The sequence below is a fragment of the Lepisosteus platostomus genome, chromosome 9 (assembly GCF_059453375.1).
Source record: "Lepisosteus platostomus isolate fLepPlt1 chromosome 9, fLepPlt1.hap1, whole genome shotgun sequence".
NCBI lineage: Eukaryota > Metazoa > Chordata > Actinopteri > Semionotiformes > Lepisosteidae > Lepisosteus > Lepisosteus platostomus.
In genome coordinates this window covers 15,461,940-15,486,822 of record NC_142619.1, presented here as the reverse complement: position 1 = coordinate 15,486,822, position 24,883 = coordinate 15,461,940, and the positions used below count along the sequence as shown (strand labels likewise).

Below are 24,883 nucleotides of genomic sequence, written 5' to 3'. Positions count from 1 at the left end.
ATGTAAGTTGCTTTGGATAAAAAACATCAGGCAAGTAAATTAATAATAATAAATGTAGTAATTTCTGCAAAAGAAGTGTGATCTATAAGTAAATTAAGAAGGATTCTAAGAATAATTTTGTGATGATTTACTAAGCCACATTTCACACCAGTATTTGGGAAAAGAACTCTGTATTTTTTCAAAGATGCAAGATTTTTTAGTTTTTTTCTTTCTTCAGTGCCGTAACTGTTTTTAGAAATGTGAGAAAAGCAATATCAACTTTTGTTTATTGTTATGGTTGCCCAAAGCCAAAGTGTTCCAGCTCCATTCAATATAAACTTCACAGACTAAACATAAGTCCTGAAGAACAGGATGAGGGCTCCCATTAAGCAAATAAACAAGAAAATACATAATGAAGTATTAAAGGAATATATTATTTGTTACAGCAATTATTATTGTACTTATTAAAATATTCGTCTTTATTAAATAATTCACAGTAAAGATCTAAACAGTGTAGTGTAGATGTAGCATTTCTAAAGTGATGAGACTGAAAACTGAATGAATGAATAAAAAACTTTTGCACCTACCTTCATAGAACCTTATTTTGTCCCTTAATATAACCATGCCTTTTGTAAGCAACTGATTCTGAAGAGAAATGTAGAAAGAAACAGCTTAAATGAATTACATGTACAGTACATTAGTGAACTGTGTACTTCACTATTAATATTTACACTTTCAGAAAATCATTAAAATGTATACCAATTACTTTTTAAATTAAGACTTCTTTTATTTTACAATAATTGTTCTAGCCACAATTTAGGTTCTAAAAAAATGTTATTTACCTGCAGGTATTCAGTGAAAAATGATCCCAGTTCTGTTTTTAACAACCGCCTGAAAAACATTAAAAAGTGTGGTGCATTAACAATGATTTAAATACCTTTGAAGAAAAATGGTAAAGTCAAAACATTACAATATAAGAAAGGGTAATAACGTTTCTAATAATAATCCTTTAATGCATGAAAGCTATGCAAATATTTTAATCTTGAGAGTGTGTAACAACCCAAGTGCAGGCTTCGAAAGATATATTTATTTTTCTGTGCTGCAAAAGTTCAACATACTTTATGATCTAGATCCTATCAGGTACTGTAGTTACAGAAAAAAAAAGCCAAATTGAACAGGCCACGAGTCTGATAGGACGTGTCAAATTAAGACAGTGAACAAAGATATTTTTAGAAAATATACTTGTCATAATGTCTATTACAAACTTGATATATTTGAGATTTTCACTATACACTCTACTATACTATAGCTGTTGGAAAAAAAACACAGTAAACTGATGAATCAGCTCTAGCACCACACAGATGAGGAGGAAATGTGAATACTGGTTGCAGAATATTTTATTCTCTGCTGGATTAATCTTTGTGTGTTTTTGACATGCATATCTATGTTCTTTTTCACACAAATCACTTTTTCACACAGGGCCATGGAGGTTTGGATTTTTTTTCCCTTAATAATAAAAACCTTCATTTAAAAACTGCATTTTGTGTTATCTTTGTCTAATATTTCAATTTGTTTGATGATCTGAAACATTTCAGTGTGACAAACATGCAAAGAAATAAGAAATCAGGAAGGGGGCAAACACTTTTTCACACCACTGTAGATGTAAAATGAAAACATACCACAGCAGGACAGCTTGAAAGACTGAAGAGCAATAAATCAAGTTTCTGTATTTATGTTCAGATAATATGGCCAGACTTTACAACAAAAATAACATTCCATAAAACTAACACAAATACATTTGGACATTTTCTGTTATTTAAGATTAAGCTAAAATAAATCTAAGCTAAGCAGGTGTGAGCCTGGCTAGTAACTGGATGTGAGACCTCCTGGAAAAGCTAAGGTTGCTGCTAGAAAAGGGTTTAGTGGGACCAATAGGGTGCAGTATACTGCACAAATATCCATCCTTTGGATGAGACATGAATCCGAGGTCCTGTCTCTCTGTGGTCATTAAAACATCCCAGGGCATTTCTCAAAAAGAGTAGGGGTGTTACCCCGGCATCCTGGCCAAACATCAATTGGACTTTACCTAATAATCCCTATCTATGAATTGGCTTCATCCCTCTGTTCTCCTCCCCACTGATAGCTAGTGTATGGTGAGGCACTATGGCTGCTGTCACATCATCCAGGTGGTGGTGGAGGGGAATCCCAATTACCTGTAAAGGTTCTTGAGTGGACTGTCCAATAAAGAGCTATATAAGTGTAAGCAATTAATCTTATTTATCTATTAGTCTTATCTTATTCTTGATTACTGCAATTTGTGAGATTTACATTGGTTTAAATTTGTTATTGTTCTGTAAAAAGCCATAAAACACTCTAAATTCAACTGAATTTTCCAGTGACACTGGAAAAAATAAAAAAATAAACTTTTGACTATGAGGTTTTATCCATTTCAACAGGCATAGAACCATCTGAGTGATCATTAAAAGAAATCATGCATTATCCATTTTTTATATAATTAATATATTAATTTTGTAAAAGTATATTGTCTGCAAGTATATACGTAGTTGTCTTTAAAGCAGTAATTAACATGCTCTTTGTCATCAGTACTCTCAATCTATAACATAATGCTAATAAACACTAATGCAACAAATAAGGAAAATGCTAAATATTTTACAACATACTGCTTATACAGTACAATGTTTACTGTAAATATTCGACACATACAGATGCAGCCATTCGAAATGCACGGTACAACCCCGTGCCGCGCAATATTATCTACAGTTGATTGACTGGCCAAAATGACCAACAGGGACACTCGTGGTGCATCGGTTGTTAGTGAAACTATTTAATAATTTAATCTCTTTACTTTGCATGTTTTAATCCTCTTAATTTTACAACTTAAGGGAAATCATGACATTCTTATCCAATCTAAGGTCTGATGTTTCTTTTATTTCGAAACCATGATCTTGACATGCAGTTGTGAAGTACAGTTTACTTCTACTGTAAAACTGTAGAAATAACCCTTCTTCCCTTCTTCACGAAGAAATCCTTAATCACAAAACCATCACTTAATTTATCCAGATACACAAATTCACACCAGAGCCAACAACAAGCTATAATACTGGACTATTTTTATGTATTCACTATATAAGAAACAAACTGAAAGTAATACTCTGATCGCGCTTTGAACAATTGGGTGCAGTGCTTTGTCCATTACCACTACAAGGACAAAAAAAGTTTTTTAAAAAGAAAGGGATGTCAAAATGTTTCTTAAATGTCCATCTGTAATATTTTAGCTGCTTAGTTACACAATTCCATATTCATATAACTATCAAGTGATGTTAAATCACTACAACATTTATCTTTTTACAATAACAGCAAGTGGTGTTCTTACTACGTATTCTTAGAAAATGATAAACAATATAACTTTTTATGAAGTACACAATGTAAGCTTAATAATGTTAGAACAAGCACGTTAAAACCAGAACCCACTAAGTTACCAAGTAAAAGACTTAGATGCATAAAATATGTATGAATAATTAAATTATTAATGATAAACATGCTGTAATACACAGTTTAAAATTATTAATAGTCTAAAGAGTATACAACTTAAATTCTTAATTGGAAAAAGATTGTCCCTCAGCAGTGACCAGGATTCAAAAACGGGCGTTTTCTGGCAACAGCTCAAATGATGCACATGAGATGTTAAGCTTTATTAGCTCCACCTGGTAGTTTAACAAGGTGCTTCCAGATACTATTATCATAATTTAATTTGCATGCGGTATGATGCAGTAAAATGCGCCACACCTACCGCGTTTTAACATACTCCGCACATTTTGAATGGCTGGATCTGTATGCTGGCCAACATAGCCAACCAATCCTGGTGGCAGCTGGCAAAATGTCTACAAATCTGTGGGAATTATGATCCTCTGTAGTTAATAATAATTTTTATAATTGCTTGCACTTATATAGCGCTTTTCTGGACACTCCACTCAAAGTGCTTTACAGGTAATGGGGACTCCCCTCCACCACCATCGATGTGCAGCATCCACCTGGATGATGCGACGGCAGCCATAGTGCGCCAGAACGCTCACCACACATCAGCTATTAATGGGGAGGAGAGCAGAGTAATGAAGCCAATTCATAGATGGGGATTATTAGGAGGCCATGATTGGTAAGGGCCAATGGGAAATTGGTTACACCCCTACTCTTTTCGAGAAACACCCTGCTGAGCTTCAGTGGGTTGCCAGTTGTGAGTTGCAGGGTGATATGGCTGCTGGCTGCTGGAGGAATAGTCAAAACCAGATGGTGAACTCTGCATTTGCTGACTGCTTGAACACCAGATTTTACATTTATTAGCTTTTAATTTCTTATATTAGAGGTTGCATAATTTTGTATCTTCACTGGTTTGCATAAATTAGAATATATCAGAATTAGAATTAAGTGTTAATCAATTTTATTTTTTTAAACTTATTTTCTAATATTTGTGTTTCTTGTTAAATCATTTAACATGCTGTCTCAAATATTAAAGATTTTCCTTTATTAAAAATGTAGTATGTAACATACTGGAGTTGCAATGAATGATTGAAGAACATAATCTAGGTCAATATTTTTGACCTAGATTAGACCTAGATTAGTTCATCCAGGTGGATGCTGCACATTGGTGGTGGTGGAGGGGTGTCCCCATTACCTGTAAAGCGCTTTGAGTGGAGTGTCCAAAAAAGCGCTATATAAGTGTAAGCAATTATTATTATTATTATTATTAATATTTATTTTGTTCCTAAAATGCATTTTTAGCCATTGAATTAACATGTATTATTCAATTTAAAAACATTACTCTATAATTATTTTGCAATTATAAGTGAAATAAATATACTTAGGTAAAATGTATACTTGCATTTTATATTAGTTTGTGAAAAATATATATTTAAAAGATTGTAAAATAATTTTATATTTTTCATCTATGTTCCATTTAAAAGAAAAATGTTGGGGAAAATTATATTGAATATACAGGAACATAACATATATATAATAACTTAACAAGCTAAAGTATTTTTTTACAACTGAAAGAAGACCCATGTTTCTCTTCATTTGTGTTCATTCCATGAAAAAGCTGTGAGTTCCCATTTGTAAAACTTATTAAAATAAGCATAATAATTATAACAAAATGACAAGAAATGTAATTATGTCCATGAATCAATAAAATGCTTATTTTATATGTTATGGACTGAAAACATGTAAAACTGGAGGTAGTCCTTTTAATTTAATCAAACAATTATGCAGGCTCAAAATCTATTGAATATGAAAAATACAATAAACAATAACACCAAACATTAAAGAAAGGATGTGACATAAACTCCAGGACACAAAACTTCTTACATTAATGTGAACAGTGGTACAGCATTTTACCATTGTTTTAAATGTTACACTACTCATGTGAAAACTGTGAACAATATGCTAGTGTCTTCTAGGCTTGACTACCGTATGCACTCCAGTTACTTGTTTGTGTGGGTGTCTGTAAGTGCAAATGTTTGTGACAGAGAAGGTTCTTTATGTTCTTATCCTATAAATGGATTGCTTGGGTGTGGATGTTGTTTATTTCTCTTCTTCTGCTGTCTCCAAACCCAGCAAATTAATCTGTCAACAGGTTCCATCTGCCCAAACATATAATGACTATATAATTAACCAAGTTAAGTACTCTGCTAGTAAAACCATACTGCTAAAATGAAACACAACAATGCAGGATTTGCTAACAAGTGCTAAAGCATGCTAGGCAAGGTCAGTAAGGCACTAATGCAATGCGATCAGATTACAAAGGCCTGACAATGGGATTTATAATGGCCGCAATGGACTAGTGACCCTCTAGGCCTGGGGTTCTTAACCTGGGGGTCACGTAGTTCCAGGGGGGTTGCACAATAGGCAACAGAGACAGGATCAACCAAAGGTTAGCACACACACTAGGGTGGTAAGCGGTTCAGAGTGGTTACACTTCAAAGGACAATAACAGAGGTAAACAATTAACTATTATATACACCTGCACTGGTTAAGAGTATTTACATTAGCAGGGTGACTTGAGCCCACAGACCATCCCACAGCTACAACTCCCAGCCTGCTCTGTGGTGTGCATGGCGAGGGCGCTACATTAATTACTATTGGGTGGGCCACGATTGCATTTATATTTGTAGCACTTTTTTTGTGCAAGGTAAAGAACTCGTGATTAGCCGAGCAATGGAGCATTTTTTAATAGGTGGCATTGGAAGAGTGGGAGCTAAAGATAATGTGGAGAAATGCACAGCAGAAAACTCAGAACAGAAAAAAAACGAAGAAAATGAGAAAATACGTCAAAAAGTATCCAAAGTTTGGATTTACACAGACAAGTAATGGAGAGGATGCACGACCGCTATGTGTGCTTTGTGGCGAAGTGTTGGCTAAGGAAAGCCTCAAGTCCTCCAAAACCGCTACGCCACTTGCAGACCAGACACTTGCAGTATAAACCTGTTGAGTTTTTTGAACGAAAGCTACAGGAGCCAAGAGGCCAACGATCTACCCTCCAAAGAGCCACCACTGTGAACCAGAAGCCACTTCAGGCGTCTTTCGTCATAGCTTACTGGATTGCCAAAACTGGGAAGCCACACACATTAGGTGAGACTTTTTTCTTACCGTGCGCTAAGGAAACGGTTTCAATCATTTGTGGGAAAAGCGCTGCAGAGCAGCTAGCATTGATACCAGTGTCAAATGATACCGTGTCTAACCACATTGGGTGTATGGCAAAAGACGTGGAAGAGCAGGTGATCGCTAGGATAAAATCTAGTGTGTAGTTTTCTTTACAACTTGATGAGACCACTGATGTCTCCGGAGATGCAGAAATGCTTGTTTATGTCAGATTTGTTGAAGAGGGAGAAATTAATCAGGATTTTTTGTTTTGTTGTCCTCTTCCGAAGCGTGCCACTGGCGATCACCTTTTCGTGTTATTGGACATATACAGATGCAGCCATTCAAAATGGGTGAGGTATTTCGCGGCATACCGCGGTGGGCGTGTCACAGTATCACGCAGTATCACGCGGTATCACGTGTGTCACGTGTGTCACGTGTGTCACGTGTGTCACGTGACTAACTATCCGGCGTCGCCTTGTAAAACCGCCAGGGGGAGCTTAACCTCTCATGTACAGCATTTGAGCCTTTAATTTTGAACTGTGTATTACAGCATGTTAATCATCAGTCATTAAAATGTTGGTATATATTATGAAAGCAAGATTGCTCAGTTGGACAGAAGTACACAACCTACCTTCATCAGAAATATTTATGCATCAAAGCCTTTACTGAAGATATTACTAATAGTATTGATAATGGATGACTTTGGACAAGCTGTATACTCAAAGTATAATTTCTTTAGCACATTTGTACAAGCACTTGGAATCTGTCCAAGCCATACTTTGTCAGGCATTTTGTTTTACTTCAACGGGGCATAAAAACTTCCTTGCTTTTAACAGGGCGTTTCATAATTTCTAGCTACGAAAATGATTTAAAATGCGACACCTATCATTCAACTAGAGCTTAAAATATCACAAGGAAAAATACACACCTGTATTCCATTTCTCCCTAAACATTGTAAGCTTCGAAGTCTTTAACTAACGTGATACCGGAGTCAACAAGCATACTTTTAGAATTTGATTAAAAGGGAATATAATATGGAATCGCGTATCTAAAGAATTTAATAACGGTATGATTATATCCGTGTACTGCGGCAGGACTGTGTAAGGCTGTTTCGCCTACCTGATCATGCGAGCTGTCTTGTAGCCTACTGGTCTAGGTGCGTGACTACCAGCTGGCAGGTTGTGTGTTCGAATCCAGCTGGTGCTGGACTTTTCATTTTTATTTATTTATTTTTTAATCGCGTAACATAAACATATTACCGTATGCAAACTGTACTGTATACAGTATGTATATGTATATTTAATGTCTTAACTGTGCCCGTTTAATTGAATTTAAAACAAATATTTAACACGAACATTAAGCTGTTTACATGTTCCGCCTGAGAACAGTCACCCGTTGCTACCCAACGCAGAATGGTGATTGGCTGACACCATCTGACACCCCTCTGATTGGAGAAAAAAGACGTGCTGGTGTGCTATACCAGGAAGAGGATTTCTTTCAATTCTAAACGTGTATTTTAAAAGTTTAAGAAGTAAAAACCTTACAGCGTACACAGATTTCTAAACTGATCAGGATCGTTATCTTTGTCTCATGCATAATAATGTTCACCGCTCTGTCCAGCAAATTAATAATAAACTTTATTTTATATAGCTTTTTAAACGAATAAGTAATTAGATTGCTCATAAACCTAATCACTTGCTTTTTCTTTTTATTTAGGCTCAGATTTCAACTATAGATCGTATTATTAATAACCATAATAACAACCAACCAACAAAAACAACCATATAAACATAATGGTGGTGCTGGACCTTCCAGTTTTATTTATTTATTTTTTAATCGCGTAACATAAACATATTACCGTATGCAAACTGTACTGTATACAATATGTATATGTATATTTAATGTCTTAACTGTGCCCGTTTAAGTATTGAATATTCATATCTAATTTTACCACTGAAGGGAAATCTTAACATAGACATACAGTATATGGCTGGTCTCGGTACTTTAAAGAAAAAAATACGCACCAGTATTCCATTTCTCCCTAAACATTGTAAGCTTCGAATGAAACCACTAAATAAAGACATAAATATAGAAATCTTAAGATTTGTTTTATTTAATGTTGGTAGCAGGATGAACTGTCAGAGTGTATATTTTGTCGCAAAGTTGCTACAAGATGTTAACAATGAAAAAGGTATTTAGAAATGAGTTATTTCAAGATGAAAAAGAAAACATACACGAAACATGGTTTCATTACGACCAGAATTGGTCTTGAGATATTTTTAACTTGATTTACAGTATTTGAGAGGTATGTCTTAACACTGATACTACAGTGCTTAAGTACTGCTCACGTATATGTTTCTAGGTTTATATTATGCATTTCATACGGTCAAATTACTTTTGAGCAACTAATAAGAAGCGCTAAACGGTATGCTTTTTAGTTTCGTTTTGTGCTGGAACCCGTGGATTGATTAGAGATATCAAGTACATACAAGTCATTTTTAAAATGTTGTAGTTCGTCTTGAAAAAATGTTACGAGTACATCATCTATCAACAATTACACAGGTTCTGTTTCCATATTGCGGATTTTGGTTAGGTACAGTATTATCAAATCCAGTGGCGCTGTGTGTTACTTTACTGAGTCCCAATCTGTGATTGAAACCTGTAAAACCGGTTTAATTCGTCACAGCCAGCACTCTTCAGGTGTGAGGGTCTTCTGCTCAGAATGAAACGCTAAAATGTTTGTGTATATTCTAATGGTAGTGGGGGCGGGGTGTGTGGGAACAGGTTTGTTCTTCACACCTGAAACATTTTCTCTGAAAGGATTTTCTTCGAAGTTTAACCGATCTTGTTACAGCATGTTACAGTTTACTATTATTAACCATATTAATTTTAAGTGCTTAATGTAAAATCTTGTAAAAATATATTTTCATTGTTCAAATTTACATTAATATACATTAAGTCTGACTATCATATAATAAGTTAAATACAAAACTAAAGAAAAAATAGGGTTAAATATAATTCAAAATATTTTGCTAACAATGTTAACTGTTTATGAATAATAAAATGTATTAACTAAGGAGTAGGATGGCACAGTTGTTAGTATGTTTTTTGTTTTGTTTCTTTTTCATAAATACAACAGTAGTACCTGATGTCTCAGTGGCTTTCAAAATTAAATTATGCATGCAAACCTGTGAACTAGAAAGATAACTAAGATTTTAATACTAATTAAATGACCGCGGGCACTTCCCACCCCCCCTACATTCTCAGAGTAGAACAGACTAACCTTCTAATGAAAGACGGTCCACCCCCCACGGACAGGAAAAGTGCCCACAGGCACTTAAACTTAATATGGTCAGTAACGGTAAACAGTAACATGGTAAGAAGGAGCACGTACAAACGTTTTCGAAATTACCACATGTAAGACTCTGATCCTAAAAATGTTTAGGGAGAAAGTGGAATACTGGTGTGCTTCCAGAAGAATCAGTATGGCTCAGAGATTAAATAAAACTTCACAGACAGTAACGAAGAGCATAACGCGTGTACTGTATACACTGCAAGTACAACCCAACTCTCAGGAGTGCTGGCTGTGACGAATTGAACCGGTTTCACGGGTATTTTCAAAGTAGGAGGCGAGATTTCCAGCGAAAGACACCCCCCCTCAAAAACCCAGTAAATACAGTACTTACTAGTTAAAGGCTAGGCTCCCGACTATGGCGAAAGGAACCCTTCTTTCATTAGAAGACAATGAACATATTTTAGCCCTGAATGAATTAATAGCAAACATGGTTTACATAAAAGACATTTTTCCAAGAAAGTTTAGCCTTTGTCACTAATGAAACCACTAAATAAAGACATAAATAGAAAAATCTTAAGATTTTTAAAATACATGACTTTGCTAAAATTTATTTGAAAATAAAAACAATTACAACCGCCAGGGGAGAGAGAGAACAGGGGAGGGATGTTGGTTTTGCATAAGGGGCGGGGCTATGGAAAGTAGGTATGTTTGGGAATGTGTAGTTACATGTTCTGGCTGTTTGTGAATTATCGTTGTTGAGTATGGAGTGTTGAGGTATTGATTTTGTGTAATGCTTTATGTTGAAAATTGAGGTGGATTTTGTTTATGATAAACAGGATAAACTGGGATGGGAGGAAGGTTTGGTTTTGCATAAGGGGCGGGATTGTGATAATTGGAGGACTTTGCGAGTGTAAAATGGTTTGATTATTTGATTTTGTATTGTGGTTGTTATCTATGTTTTTGGTTGGTATTATGTTTATATGGTTGTTTTTGTTGGTTGGTTGTTATTATGGTTATTAATAATACGATCTATAGTTGAAATCTGAGCCTAAATAAAAAGAAAAAGCAAGTGATTAGGTTTATGAGCAATCTAATTACTTATTCGTTTAAAAAGCTATATAAAATAAAGTTTATTATTAATTTGCTGGACAGAGCGGTGAACATTATTATGCATGAGACAAAGATAACGATCCTGATCAGTTTAGAAATCTGTGTACGCTGTAAGGTTTTTACTTCTTAAACTTTTAAAATACACGTTTAGAATTGAAAGAAATCCTCTTCCTGGTATAGCACACCAGCACGTCTTTTTTCTCCAATCAGAGGGGTGTCAGATGGTGTCAGCCAATCACCATTCTGCGTTGGGTAGCAACGGGTGACTGTTCTCAGGCGGAACATGTAAACAGCTTAATGTTCGTGTTAAATATTTGTTTTAAATTCAATTAAACGGGCACAGTTAAGACATTAAATATACATATACATACTGTATACAGTACAGTTTGCATACGGTAATATGTTTATGTTACGCGATTAAAAAATAAATAAATAAAAATGAAAAGTCCAGCACCAGCTGGATTCGAACACACAACCTGCCAGCTGGTAGTCACGCACCTAGACCAGTAGGCTACAAGACAGCTCGCATGATCAGGCAGGCGAAACAGCCTTACACAGTCCTGCCGCAGTACACGGATATAATCATACCGTTATTAAATTCTTTAGATACGCGATTCCATATTATATTCCCTTTTAATCAAATTCTAAAAGTATGGTTGTTGACGTTGACCGGTATCACGTTAGTTAAAGACTTCGAAGCTTACAATGTTTAGGGAGAAATGGAATACAGGTGTGTATTTTTTTCTTTAAAGTACCAAGACCAGCCATATACTGTATGTTTACGTTCCAAAATTAATATCGTTTATGGCCTTCACACGCGTTACAGTATGCTCCTATTCTTTTTATGCTCAGCTACTAAGATTTCCCTTCAGTGGTAAAATTCAATATCTACAACGGGCACAGTAAAGACGTTTACAGTACAGTAAGTCTTTCTACGACAGACCAACGGACCACGAGTGCCCCTGTCGGTCAACCAATCACGCACCGCGGTATCGCGTGTCATCTTACCTGCGGTATCTGTACTGCGGTGTCTGTACCGCGCACTTTGAATGGCTGCATCTGTATGTATGTGAGCATGAAATTGACTGGAACAAGCATGTTGGAATCTGATGGTGTTCTAGCTATGACTGGAAAACACAGTGGGCTAGTCACGAAAGTACAGGCCGTTGCTCCGTTCGCTTTGTGGACACATTGTATGATTTATAGACAACCCCTCACGGCTAAGAAATACCCCCCAAACTCAAACAAGTAATGGATGAAGCTGTTCATAATGTAAATTCCATCAAGGCTACTGCAACAAGTGCACGACTTTTAAAGATTATTAAAAAAATTAAGCATAGGATGACTGGAGAGGCAGTCTTTTGCTGCTATGCATCCAAACTGTGGAATAGTATTCCTAAAAATATTAGAAATGTTGGCTCTGAAGATATTTTTAAACGGCAGCTCAAAACTTTTTTTTTAAATCTTACTTTTACTTGATTTTTCTTATATAATTTCAGTGCTATTTGTATTGTTTATACATGGTTCTTTTAATATGTTATTGTTGCTTAAAGGTTTAACTTAATGTTTTGTAACAAGCAGTTTGAGCTGCAAAACTTTGTATGAAAGGTGCTATATAAATAAAAATTATTCTTATTATAAGTGAGTAGGCTTACAATTTATGCAACATGACAATTTTTAAATCTGTGTGTTTTATGGGGGGGGGGGGGGGGGTTGCAAAATATTTTTAACCCGCAAAAAAGGGTTGCATTTAAATAAAGGGTTGAACGTAATAACACTTTTTTTCAGGTCAAAGCTTATACCATTCCATATGAGTAGCAGTATAGCTAATGTTTTCAAAAACACAATTTTTACAATAAATTCTTGACTTTCCTCTTTGCCTTCACAGTATGTTGACAACCTGTTGATTCTGATCCCATTATGTTAGCCCCTTTATCTTTGTTTGCCTGGCTCTAGTAGACCAAGTGAAAGAAATGCAGTAAACTATTTGAACAGTAGATAACTGTACTGAACTGATGTTTGTTCATTGCAAAATAAAGACTATGCCAACACCTCATATAAGCAAACCTATTATACTTATCATATGCTATAGCACTGCTTTATTTGAAGATTAAGCAGTAAATACTATTCAGCCTTAAACACCAACAGAGATTTCTGCTTTATGCTTAGTAGGTTTTGTTTGTTCTTTGTTATGCAATATTGTAAACAACTTGAATACAAATAGTAAAAAATCGAAATAATACTTCCCTAACAGATTTTCTCTAGCTTCCCTTAAATTCTACAAATACTGTATCATCAAAATACAAAATCAGATTAATAGCTCCAAGGTATTACATCTTAGGGAGCAAGATTTGTCCCAAAAATTATCTTTGGCTTTGAGAAAAATGAAAATGGCTTTGGACTCATTGATTATAACTTTTGTTCTGTGCCTGCCCAATCCATGACTTTGCCTAAGTCTTATTGTAATTATCTTGCTGTTATTTCTATTTTCACCACTTCCTTTGTATAATCATTGCTGTGCCCCTTAAGATTATGTGCCATTTCCTATTCTTGATTTATTGAATGCATAACCTTTTCTTTTAATTGGGCAATCACCTTTTTAAGTTGGGCCACGACAAACGTTTTCAGGAAATACAGTATAAATACATTATAATAATAATAATAATAATAATAATAATAATAATAATAATAATAATTGCATACACTTATATAGCGCTTTTCTGGACACTCCACTCAAAGCGCTTTATAGGTAATGGGGACTCCTCTCCACCACCACCAATGTGCAGCATCCACCTGGATGATGCGACGGCAGCCATAGTGCACCAGAACACTCACCACACATCAGCTATCAGTGGGGAGGAGAGCAGAGTAATGAAGCCAATTCATAGATGGGGATTATTAGGAAGCCATGATTGGTAAGGGCCAATGGGAAATTTGGCCAGGACGCTGGTGTTACACCCCTACTCTTTTCGAGAAGTGCCCTGGGATTTTTAATGACCACAGAGAGTCAGGACCTCGGTTTTATGTCTCATCCGAAATACATGATGTTGTATGCTTTCTGCAATTTCCCTCACAGGATCAATGAAGTATCTATCTATGCTTAAATTTGAACTACTATCTTTGTTTCTTGTTGAAAAAATTCTAAGAAGTTAAACAGAACCTTCCCTTTCCAATTCCATCTTGACTATTTCTTAAAAACAAAATTGTTTTCAAGTATTCTTCGATGGAACTATCTTCTCTAGAAATGGCCACAAGGCTGGGTACACCAGTCCATCGCTGGGGATGCCAAGGCCAGTTTTCCCAGAACTACAGTCCAATCCAACAGTATGTTTTAGGACTGTGGGAGGAAACCAGAGCACCCACTGGAAACCCGCACAAACATTGTGAAGACATACAAACATCACGCAAATAGCACCCCAGGACCCCAGTGTTGTGAAGCAGCAATGCTAACCACTGTGCCACTGCCCTGTGGTACCCTACTGTTAAAATTTACTAAGACACTTGGAGCTTGTTCTATAACATGGAGTATTTTAATTGGCATGTTCATCACTTTCAGTTTCATGGGGCATGTTACCAGCATTGTAAAAAAAAGTTAGTCTCAAACTAACTTATTAACTCTGATTTCACATTTCTTTTATGAGTATAGTATTAGAATGCTTGGTTTTCCTCTGTTCTGGGTCTTTTAACACTATCTGTGGAGAGCTCTGGTCCTTCAAATTGTCCTTTGAATTGTCTTCTTAACATTTTCCAATATGTTTAGACCACATTTTCCTAGACTTGGATTTCCCTATTTTATTTAATAATTTATTTTGACTAAACAATATAATTGCACAATATTTTATTGACTCCTTAACCAACTATTGCCAGTTCTCAGATATAAGATCTGTAATAATAATTTCAATTGAAATTGTTTACTTCCATTTTAGAGATTTAAGATATACCAGACTATTGTCACAGTTCACAGTTTATTCCTAGTGGTTTTATTGCATCTTTTTACCTATCAATATTCTTAAGCTATCCATTGCACGACTCAATTGGGTGAGTTTTGATTATGTCTTTCCACCAGGAGCACCCCTGTGTTTTGCATGTTGCATGTACAGCGTAGACTGTTCCACCAACAATGTAGATAATTTTAAATGCCAGAAAGGATTAGTTATAGTAGAGTTGGAGGACAGAATTCGTATTATCCCGGCACACCTGTCTCCAGTTCCGTGGTGGCACCAGCAGCAACCACACGTGAGTCCTGGGTCATGGTCAGACGGGGGTCTAAAAGCTCCTGCTTACCAGTCCCCAATCCAACTCTGCAGGTTCTCTGCTCTCGGCAGTGTGGATAAGATACTTAAAAATGCCTCCCTGGGGCCAGAGTTTCTGACATTGAGGTGAAACTAGACACATGTTCCAGCAATGAAGTCTCCACCATGGTTGTTCACACTGGAACTAATGATATAAAGTACCAACAATCCAAGGTATTAAAGAGTAACTTAAATTCTATGTGCACAAGAGCACAAAGAAAATGTTGGAATTTAATTGTGTCTGGTCCCTTACAGAGGGGACATAACTATAGTAGGCTATACTCCAAAAACCGCTGGTTAGAGACTTAGTGTGCATAAAATAGAATAAACTTTATCAATAATTGGGATGTTTTTCTGGAACAACTTTTATAAACGCGATTGTCTCCACCCAGACAGGTGGGGATAATCAATTCTATCCCAAAATATAGAAGACAAGCCTGGCGATCTTAAATCGTGTGCTGTCTCTACTCCCACCTTTAGTTCACCTCTTGCATTGACCCTGGTTCTGTACCACATGCCATCCCTTAAATCACATAACTATTCAGAACCAGAAATTATTGTTTATAGACAGAGTATAGCAACTATTCACTAGACCTAGACTAGAAATCAGATGTTCCTATAGGGGCTCTTTAATCTGCATTCCACTGGTATGCTTAAATCAATTACAACATGAAACTACCATAAAACGCTCACTGTTAAATGTTCGCTCATTAGGCACCAAATCAGTTCTGGTTAATGATATGGTGCTTGACACCAACTCTGACCTGGGCCTACTAACAGAAACCTGGCTTAGACCCACTGACACTATTCCTTTAGTTGAAGCCTCACCTAATGGCTATGCTTTTTTACAGAAAGCCCGTTGTTCAGGAAGTGGCCGCGGCCTAGCAGCCATCTTCAGCGAGTCTCTAAAATTTAATTAAAAACTATAAATGACTTTCAAACATTTGAGACGATGCTTCTTAAAATAGCATCCGAATCATCCACATATATTCTTTAAGTATACAGACCCCCAGGATCATATGCATAATTTCTAGTTGAATTTGGTGAACTGCTCTTTGACTTAGTTATCAATTTAGACAAAGCTGTAATATAAGTTAACTTTAACATACATATCGCCATAGAGACAGATGCTTTCAGTAAAAACTTCTTGTTCCTCCTTGACTTTGTAGGATGTAGTCAGCATATAACAGGACCAACACACGTGTACAATCATACACTAGACTCAATTATCACTCATAGAACTGATATTCATCATATGTCAGTCCATCCCATGGATAACTCTTTTTCTGACCACTTTTTAATCACTTTTGAGATTCGACTACCCTCTGTAGTTGTCAAGGAGAAGATTATTACTACACGTCACATCGCTGGGGGTACTTCTTTAATATTTATGAACATGATGAATAATGTTAACTTCATCTCTAGTACTAATGTTGACGAAATCACGCACAACTATAATACAGTGGTCAGACAGGCCCTCGGTAAAATAGCCCCATTAAAGACTAAGGTAGTCAAAACCACTAGACACTCTCCATGGTTTAATGATCACACACGATCTCTAAAACAGGAGTGCCGTAAACTAGAGAGCAAATGGAGGTCTACTGGTTTGCAAGTATTCCAGCCCTATATAGAGCTCGTTTAGCCTACTACTCTGAACTTATAGCAATAAAAATAAACCTTGCTACCTATTTAGGACAATAGCTAATCTAACAAATAAGGCAGGTTCAACAGTACCAGTTAACTTTAGTAGTGACATTTTCATGGACTTCTTTAGAAATAAAATTAACAACATTAACTTTAACAATCCAAGAGGCTACCAAAAAAGTCTAGTACAAAAACAATGTGCGCACCTTTTCAGTGTTTTTCAAGTTAATGAACAAGAACTCAAGAAATTAATTATTAAGAAAAAATCAACCACCTGTCCACTATATCCCATACCCACCCAACTAGTTAAAGATTCCCTTGAAGTACTGGCAGGAGCTATTAATAGTAGGATGAACATGTCTCTTGCATCTGGCGTTGTATCTGATCAGTTTAAGGTAGCGGTGGTTAGACCTCTCCTTAAGAAGCCAAATTTGGATGCACAAGTTCTTAACAACTGCAGGCCTGTCTCACACATCCCATTCTATCTAAAATTCTTGAGAGTTGTGGCCCAACTTCAATTGTATCTGGACTCAAATAATACACTTGAGAAATTCCAATCTGGTTTCCGCCCAGGCCACAGCACTGAAACTGCATTAACAAGAGTTGTAAATTATATTCTGTTATCAACTGATGCAGGGAATGCAATAGTGCTTGTACTCCTACTGTAGATCTTAGTGCTGCCTTTGACACAGTTGACCATTGTATTTTGTTACACAGGCTTGCGTCTGAGGTTGGCCTACGTGGAACCATCCTTAAGTGATTTAGCAGCCATATCACCCTGCAACTCACAACTGGTAACCCACTGAAGTTAAGCAGGTGTGAGCCTGGTCAGTACCTGGATGGGAGACCTCCTGGGAAAAACTAAGGTTGCTGCTGGAAGAGGTGTTAGTGGGGCCAGCAGGGGGCGCTCACCCTGCAGTCCATGTGGGTCCTAATGCCCCAGTTTAGTGACGGGGACACTATACTGTAAACAGGCGCCGTCCTTCGGATGAGATGTAAAACCGAGGTCCTGACTCTGTGGTCATTAAAAATCCCAGGGCATTTCTCGAAAAGAGTAGGGGTGTAACCCCGGCGTCCTGGCCAAATTTCCCATTGGCCCTTACCAATCATGGCTTCCTAATAATTCCCATCTATGAATTGGCTTCATTACTCTGCTCTCCTCCCCACTGATAGCTGATGTGTGGTGAGCGTTCTGGCACACTATGGCTGACGTCGCATCATCCAGGTGGATGCTGCACATTGGTGGTGGTGGAGGGGAGTCCCCATTACCTGTACAGCGCTTTGAGTGGAATGTCCAGAAAAGCGCTATATAAGTGTAAGCAATTATTATTATTATTATTATTATTATTTACCTCCTATATAACTAATCATTTTCACTTTGTTCAAATATCTCATATCTGTACTGCTTTGCCACTGTCACCAGTCAAATTTGCCGAGCTGGGCACCATCTGAGTTGGATGCTGCATCACTGCCATGGATCCAAGAGGGACATCGTGAATACACCTATCGCTAAGGAGAATTTGCTGGTCTACAGAGATCTGCATGGAGTACTGGCACACATGACAGAAGACTTAATACTCCACATTTAGTACATTTTTTTAATTGTATAATGTTACTATGCCCAGAGGGGTTGGGCAGCCAGTTGACCTTGAGTTTTTTTTTTCTGCTTACAGAGGAGATTTTGGTACCTCTCCTCTGTTGTCTTCTGGCTTTTTCTCTTTCTGCATTGTAATGTTATGTATTGTCACACAGCTTTGTTAAGTGCCTCGGGGCAACCTTGTTGTGAAAGGCTCTATATAAAAATAAACTGAATTGAATCACAGAGTATAGAAGGAAAAACGTATCTATCAAGATTCAGACAAATCTTGACACCGCATTTCAAATCTAGTTTCCCACAGTAAAACAAGAATAGTAAATGTCAGTTTGCCTAATTTGCACTATGAACTACAGGTAGTTCCTATAGAAAATAAATCACTTTGAAAACAAACACAACAGTGCACCATATTTAGAAACATGATGAACGCCTTGATCTGAGTGAAAACTTTAAATATGAACTTAAACATCTGTCTATACATATTGAAAATTTAAACACTACCTTTAATATATTTCTAGCTATGATTATCATAATCATCTTCATCTTTCCTATTATCTTATAAAAGGGATTATAAAAGTTTCCAGAATTGTATTGCCTTAAATATATCATAATCTACATTGCTGGATTACTGCAAAGCCCCCTCTTCTCTTAACATCTTTACTTTTATTCATTTACAGCACCTAAGATTTCAATCACCTATGAAACCAGCTATAAAAGTCACATCTTGGGGGCATTTACTTAATTTATTAAATACTGAGGAAGAACTTTTGATTAATTACAACTTCCAGCTGAAAGAAATACTACACGGAAGTGCTTTCTTTAAAACATACAGAAATACACATTTTGCTTTAGAGCATATTACCATAATATTTTATGGTTTCCACATAGTTTTGATGGTGTGACATTAAACTACGTTTCACCATAAATTGTTACAGGATCCAGTATGATAATTTCAGAATTCTCAACAACAAGCAGGAAATATAAATGTTACAGTACTTAAAGGATCAGGAGGTACTACATTATAAAAAAAGTTTGTGATAGTCTGAAACAAATGAGCTACTCTAGATGCCAGATGCCATTTTCTTTTTGGCAAACGGTCTAATTGCCTAATATTTTAATGCAGAGCATTCTGGACAGCCCTCATGTTTTCAAATACAATGAAAAGAAAATATGTTCTTAATTTGCATTTACACTGTGCAATTCTGAAAAAAATCAATTAATTCATCTGACTGATGTGAACCAACATACGAGTAAGCAATGGGAAAACAAAAGACTTAATTTAGAGTTTGGATCCGGGTATTGCAATCTATAATTAAAGCTATAATACTAAAACTATTTGTGATTTCTGTGATTAAGAAAACAAATTTTTTATTTTGTAGAACAACTGAAAGTGTTCCAATGAAACTTATATTTCAAAGCTGGCAAGGCTGCAACACTCAAAAGGAAAGTGCACTGACTTAAATATAGACATTTTCAGTTGGATATGTGGACACCTGCTGCTGTGGTTAGTGACCAGAAAAGAGAAATTACTCCATTTACAATGGCTAATTTAAGCCCTAAGCAATACAATGGGCATACTGAAGGAAACAAGCTCCTGCCCATGACCCTAAACCTACAAGATTAATGTAGGTTACAGATCCCTCCCCAGTCCATGTACTGAACATGCAAATATAGTAATCTGTGATCAATAGTACTGATAATTTGTAGGAAAATGTGAAAACTGCTGTCCATTAGAGAGCTTGAGCAACAAATCTGCCAAGAAGCAGCCATATCACCCTGCAACTCACAACTGGCAACCCACTGAAACTAAGCAGGTGTGAGCCTGGTCAGTACCTGGATGAGAGACCTCTTGGGAAAAACTAAGGTTGCTGCTGGAAGAGGTGTAAGTGGGGCCAGCAGGGGGCGCTCACTCTGTGGTCCTCATCTTCGGATGAGACGTAAAACCGAGGTCCTGACTCTCTGTGGTCATTAAAAATCCCAGGGTGTTTCTCGAAAAGAGTAGAGTGTAACCCCGGTGTCTTGGCCAAATTTCCCATTGGCCCTTACCAATCATGGCCTCCTAATAACCTCCCTCTATGAATTGACTACATTACTCTGCTCACTTCCTAATAGCTGATGTGTGGTGAGTGTTCTTGTGCACTATGGCTGCCATCACATCATCCAGGTGGATGCTGCATATTGGTGGTGGGTGGAGGGGAGTCCCCATTACCTTTAAAGCACTTTGAGTGGAGTGTCCAGAAAAGCGCTATTGTGTAAGCAATTATTCTTATTTTTAATAAAAAGTTGGGGAATAAAAAAAATATTTGCAAAAGTTTTGTGCAAAGTTTGTATAGTGTTATCAAAAAGACTTGGAAATAATAAACCACAGCTGTTTCCAGCTGTCCTCTTAAGCTGTTAAGAGAGTTCATGGTTCTGAATACCTATGCAATCAACACATTTATTTTTTCTCTTTCATCTTTGTTTAAATTAATTTTAACTTATCTTACCCTGAAACATCTTCCCTGAAACATCTTTAGTTTTTTTCATTCAGGTTTTCAATTAAGTTAAAAATGTGTATGCATCATTTAGTAAATTCATAGTAAATGGGACACTATAGAAAGGGTCTGATTACTTCTGCAAGACACTGTGTCTGCATACAATATGTACATTTAAACAAAACAAACCCAATGAGTTCCAGTGGCACAATCACACAAAAGACAAAAAGGTATTTACCAGTATTATGTTGAATTCTGTTGATTTAGATTTATTAACTGTATTAGGATCTTTTTTTATGTAAGGAAACCTAAACCTCTTAATGATAAATATATTCTACACAGTAGTTTTTCTTGCTTCTGAAAGTTAACTTTCTTGCAATTTAAATTAAGAGATTTTTCTTTTTTTGCAGCCCACACCTTTGACAATACTCCATTGTTATGCTACTGTACATGTGTCTATGGCACAGCCCCTCCAGTCTTTGCACACTGTGCAGCAGTTCTACTACCCTGGGTAGCTCTGTCCCATTTCCCCTCCTTCTGTACTGTGGTTGTATTTTTTCCATTAGATGCACAAAAAACTGCTTAAAAGACACTGTTCAGGAAAGTTCAAGACAGCAGTCATTGTAAACATAAGTACAGTGCAATATACTGGTGAAAAAGAAGAAAGAAGAGATGCTGAAATTACAGATTTCATGCTGTTTGTTCACACTTAATTTCAATATATTAAACCTTTATAAGAAAAGGCATATACTACATTTAGTATTGTAATTTTCACTTTATCATCTTTGAGATGTGTGTCTATGCTTGAAAATTTACTTGGATTACCATCTCAGAAATTTGCCTGAACAAGTAAACTTTTCATATTTAAAAATGAACTAAAACATTAACCTTTCTAAAAAATGGAGGAGCCTAAACTGCATTACAAGCAGCAATCACACTTGCTTTAAACGTAATGTACTGAGGACATAGCTGTGAAGATGTGTCTTTGTGGATGTGGATGAACAACTTGAATGGCAAGTACAGCCATTTTATCCAAATCGAACAGAATATATGAGATGAAGAATTAAGATAAAATCACTGACATGCAAGGATAAGCTAAAATGCTTTAATGTTCAAGACATTTACTAGCAGTTTAATACAACTTGCCATCACATGTGGATGTGGGCATTTTGGAGCAAATTTAATTTTCCATAGATCTGACTGCTGTATGTTTGTTTTATTAGATAAAAATCAAACTAAAAATAATAAGGAGATCAATTGCACATGCATAAACAAGTACATAATACAGTGCCTTAATTAGGAAGTGCAGAGATACAGCATTGTAGCATTGAAAGTCATACTAACCTCACACCCTCATTTAGGGTATAAAGTTCATTGTCTGCAAGCCCCTTCCTCTGGAACACAGCGATCACTGCATTGTGAATGCTGAAAAAAAACAACAAAATATCACTTTCTTTTTCCAGAAAGGAAATCATTTGCTTACCCAAAATTTAAACTTCTTTCAGTGTACCTCAATTAGAATGCAAAATAAGAACGGTTAGTTTTATTTTACTAAGGTTAGGATAATGAAATTAACATTTAACACCTGCTCAGCTTACTCTAACCAATAATATATTTTCTATGGGACTAAATACAGAAAGCCAAAAGACCAAAGCATTAGAAGAGATATGTGGCACGATCTTATTTCTGAAGTAGTTTTGTTATTGAACAATGTACAGACAAATCCAAGGCTTTCATTGAGCTGAATAATTTGGTGTTTTAGGCAATGTCACGGACGTCCAAAGGGACTAACCGTGGGGAGCAAGAGAGCGGAAAAAGACCCATATGCGTAGCGGCGAGACGGGAAAAAGGCCCGGGCTCATTAGTGCAAAGAGTTCAGGAAGGCCGTATAGAAACCTATGCCCTCAGGGAGCGGACGTGGGGCGCCCTGGTGCTAGGCGGGTCTCAGGACATCCGAACGTCAATGCTGAGCGAGGACAGAGTGCAAGACCCGGAAATATATAGCCCAAGGGAAAGAGAGGGACCGGAAGGTCAACAGACCAGAAACTAGGGCAGAGAAGAAGCGCCCTCTGGCTGCAGAGGGCGTGACAGGCAAGCTAAATTGAATAATGCTAGTTTACTTTTATTAGGGAACACAACTTCATAGTAAAAGAAAAAAACTATAGAAGAACAAAAACATATTAGTAGGTTAATTAGCTTCTGGAAAAATTGGCACTGGTGTGTATTTGTATCTGTCTGCCCTGATGATGATTACAGCCTGGTGACTCATCCAGGGTGTTTCTTTCCTTGTGCCCATTGCTTACTGGAGTAGGGTCCAGCTCCCCGTGACCCTGTATTTGATAAAGATGTTAGAAAATGGATGATTGATTGATAATTCAATATCTAACTGAATTATTCTCTTCTAGAACAAAGGGGACTACATGCAGACTTTTAAGAATTCTAAATCCTCAGTGGTATCGAGAAAGTTAATGTGATGATTCACTTTAAGACAAACAGTGAAATAGAACACAAGAGGAAAGGTACAGGAAGTGCATTTAGGACCAATAATATGATGTATTTATATAGATTGAATGTCCCTCTTTTAATTTTTTATGCACCTATGTTATCCAGTGTTTTATGTTCTTATGATCAATTAAAATATGCCTGTTTTTGATAAAATGAAAAATAGCCCTGAGCCCAAGGTTTTATGCATCACCTACTAATTTGCACAGTTAAACCTAGTGAATTATATTATTAAATAATAATCTGAAGACAATCCATAAAAGCACATGATAACCACATAAATTTATTTCCATTTCCCTCTCGTTACAACCTGCACTTTTTCAACCAGCATTTGTTTTTGTCTATGGCCATCTAAAAAGACGCAGCATCACATGGTGATTGGTAAGAGTTCCATCTAGAACAGTAGTTCTCAAACTTTTTGGACTCGTATCTGATCAAACCAAAGCATCCAAGTACCACCTACAAGTCATCTTCTCATAGGAACCCCAGAAATTCTCAATGACCAACATGAGAGCGCGTGCACACACACACTCACCTACACATATAATAAATATTCTAATAATAAACTTTATTTAATATAGCACCTTTAAAGGTGGCTTCTCAAGCGCTTTACAGAAAAAGAAACAGGAACAACAACAATTAAAAATAAACAATAAAAAAGTACCATTTCAGTGAGAGGGGTGAGCCTGTTTAGTCAAGCAAAGCAGATGTGAATTCATATTTCGAGCCTTGATACAATTCACAACAGAGTCTAACAGATTTTAAATCGTCAGGCATTTTCTTGACGGCAAAGGCCTCGCGGTGGATGTTGCAATGCATCCATTCATTTCTGGAGAAACCTCTCTATTCGTGCAACTACACCGTGTCGACTTGTCATTGCTCCAGCACCGTCTGTACAAACTCAGGCGTATTTTATCCAGTCGATGCCATTCTCTTCAATAAATTCATTCAGAAGCTGAAATATGTGCTCTCCTGTAGTTCCTGTTGGTAGCGTCTTACAGAACAGAAAGTCCTCATGTGACGTACCCTCAAACTCGTATCTAACGTAAACAAACAAATTGGCCAAATCAACGACATCTAAAGACTCATCTAATTGCTGTGAAAAGCATCTGCTCATCTTAACGCGCTCTGTCAGCGTACTTGTGATATCATCCACCATATCAATAATTCTATGAGTGGCTGTGTCTTTCAGAGGGGGCAGCAGGTCGAGCTGTTTAGCAGCTTTTTCTCCACACATAATAGGTGTCAGCTCTTTTGCCAACGGTAAATAAGGTTCTTCAAAAATAGTGTGGGGCTTACCTGCTTTAGTAATCTGCAAGCTTGCATTTTTCCCCATTTC

The 24,883-nt window shown here is 36.6% G+C and overlaps 1 protein-coding gene across 2 annotated transcripts in view; it reads right to left on the bottom strand.

The window, feature by feature from the left end:
- Positions 1–24,883, bottom strand: part of LOC148654549 (proline-rich protein 5-like) — a 92,636-nt gene that overhangs the window by 48,504 nt on the left and 19,249 nt on the right. For both annotated transcript variants that reach the window (XM_088646953.1, XM_088646952.1), the window contains 3 exons: positions 22,387–22,467; positions 822–870; positions 567–624 (listed from right to left, as the gene is read on the bottom strand). In XM_088646953.1, coding sequence (XP_088503079.1) covers positions 567–624; positions 822–870; positions 22,387–22,467 — 188 coding nt within the window. The remainder of the gene's footprint in view (positions 1–566; positions 625–821; positions 871–22,386; positions 22,468–24,883) is intronic.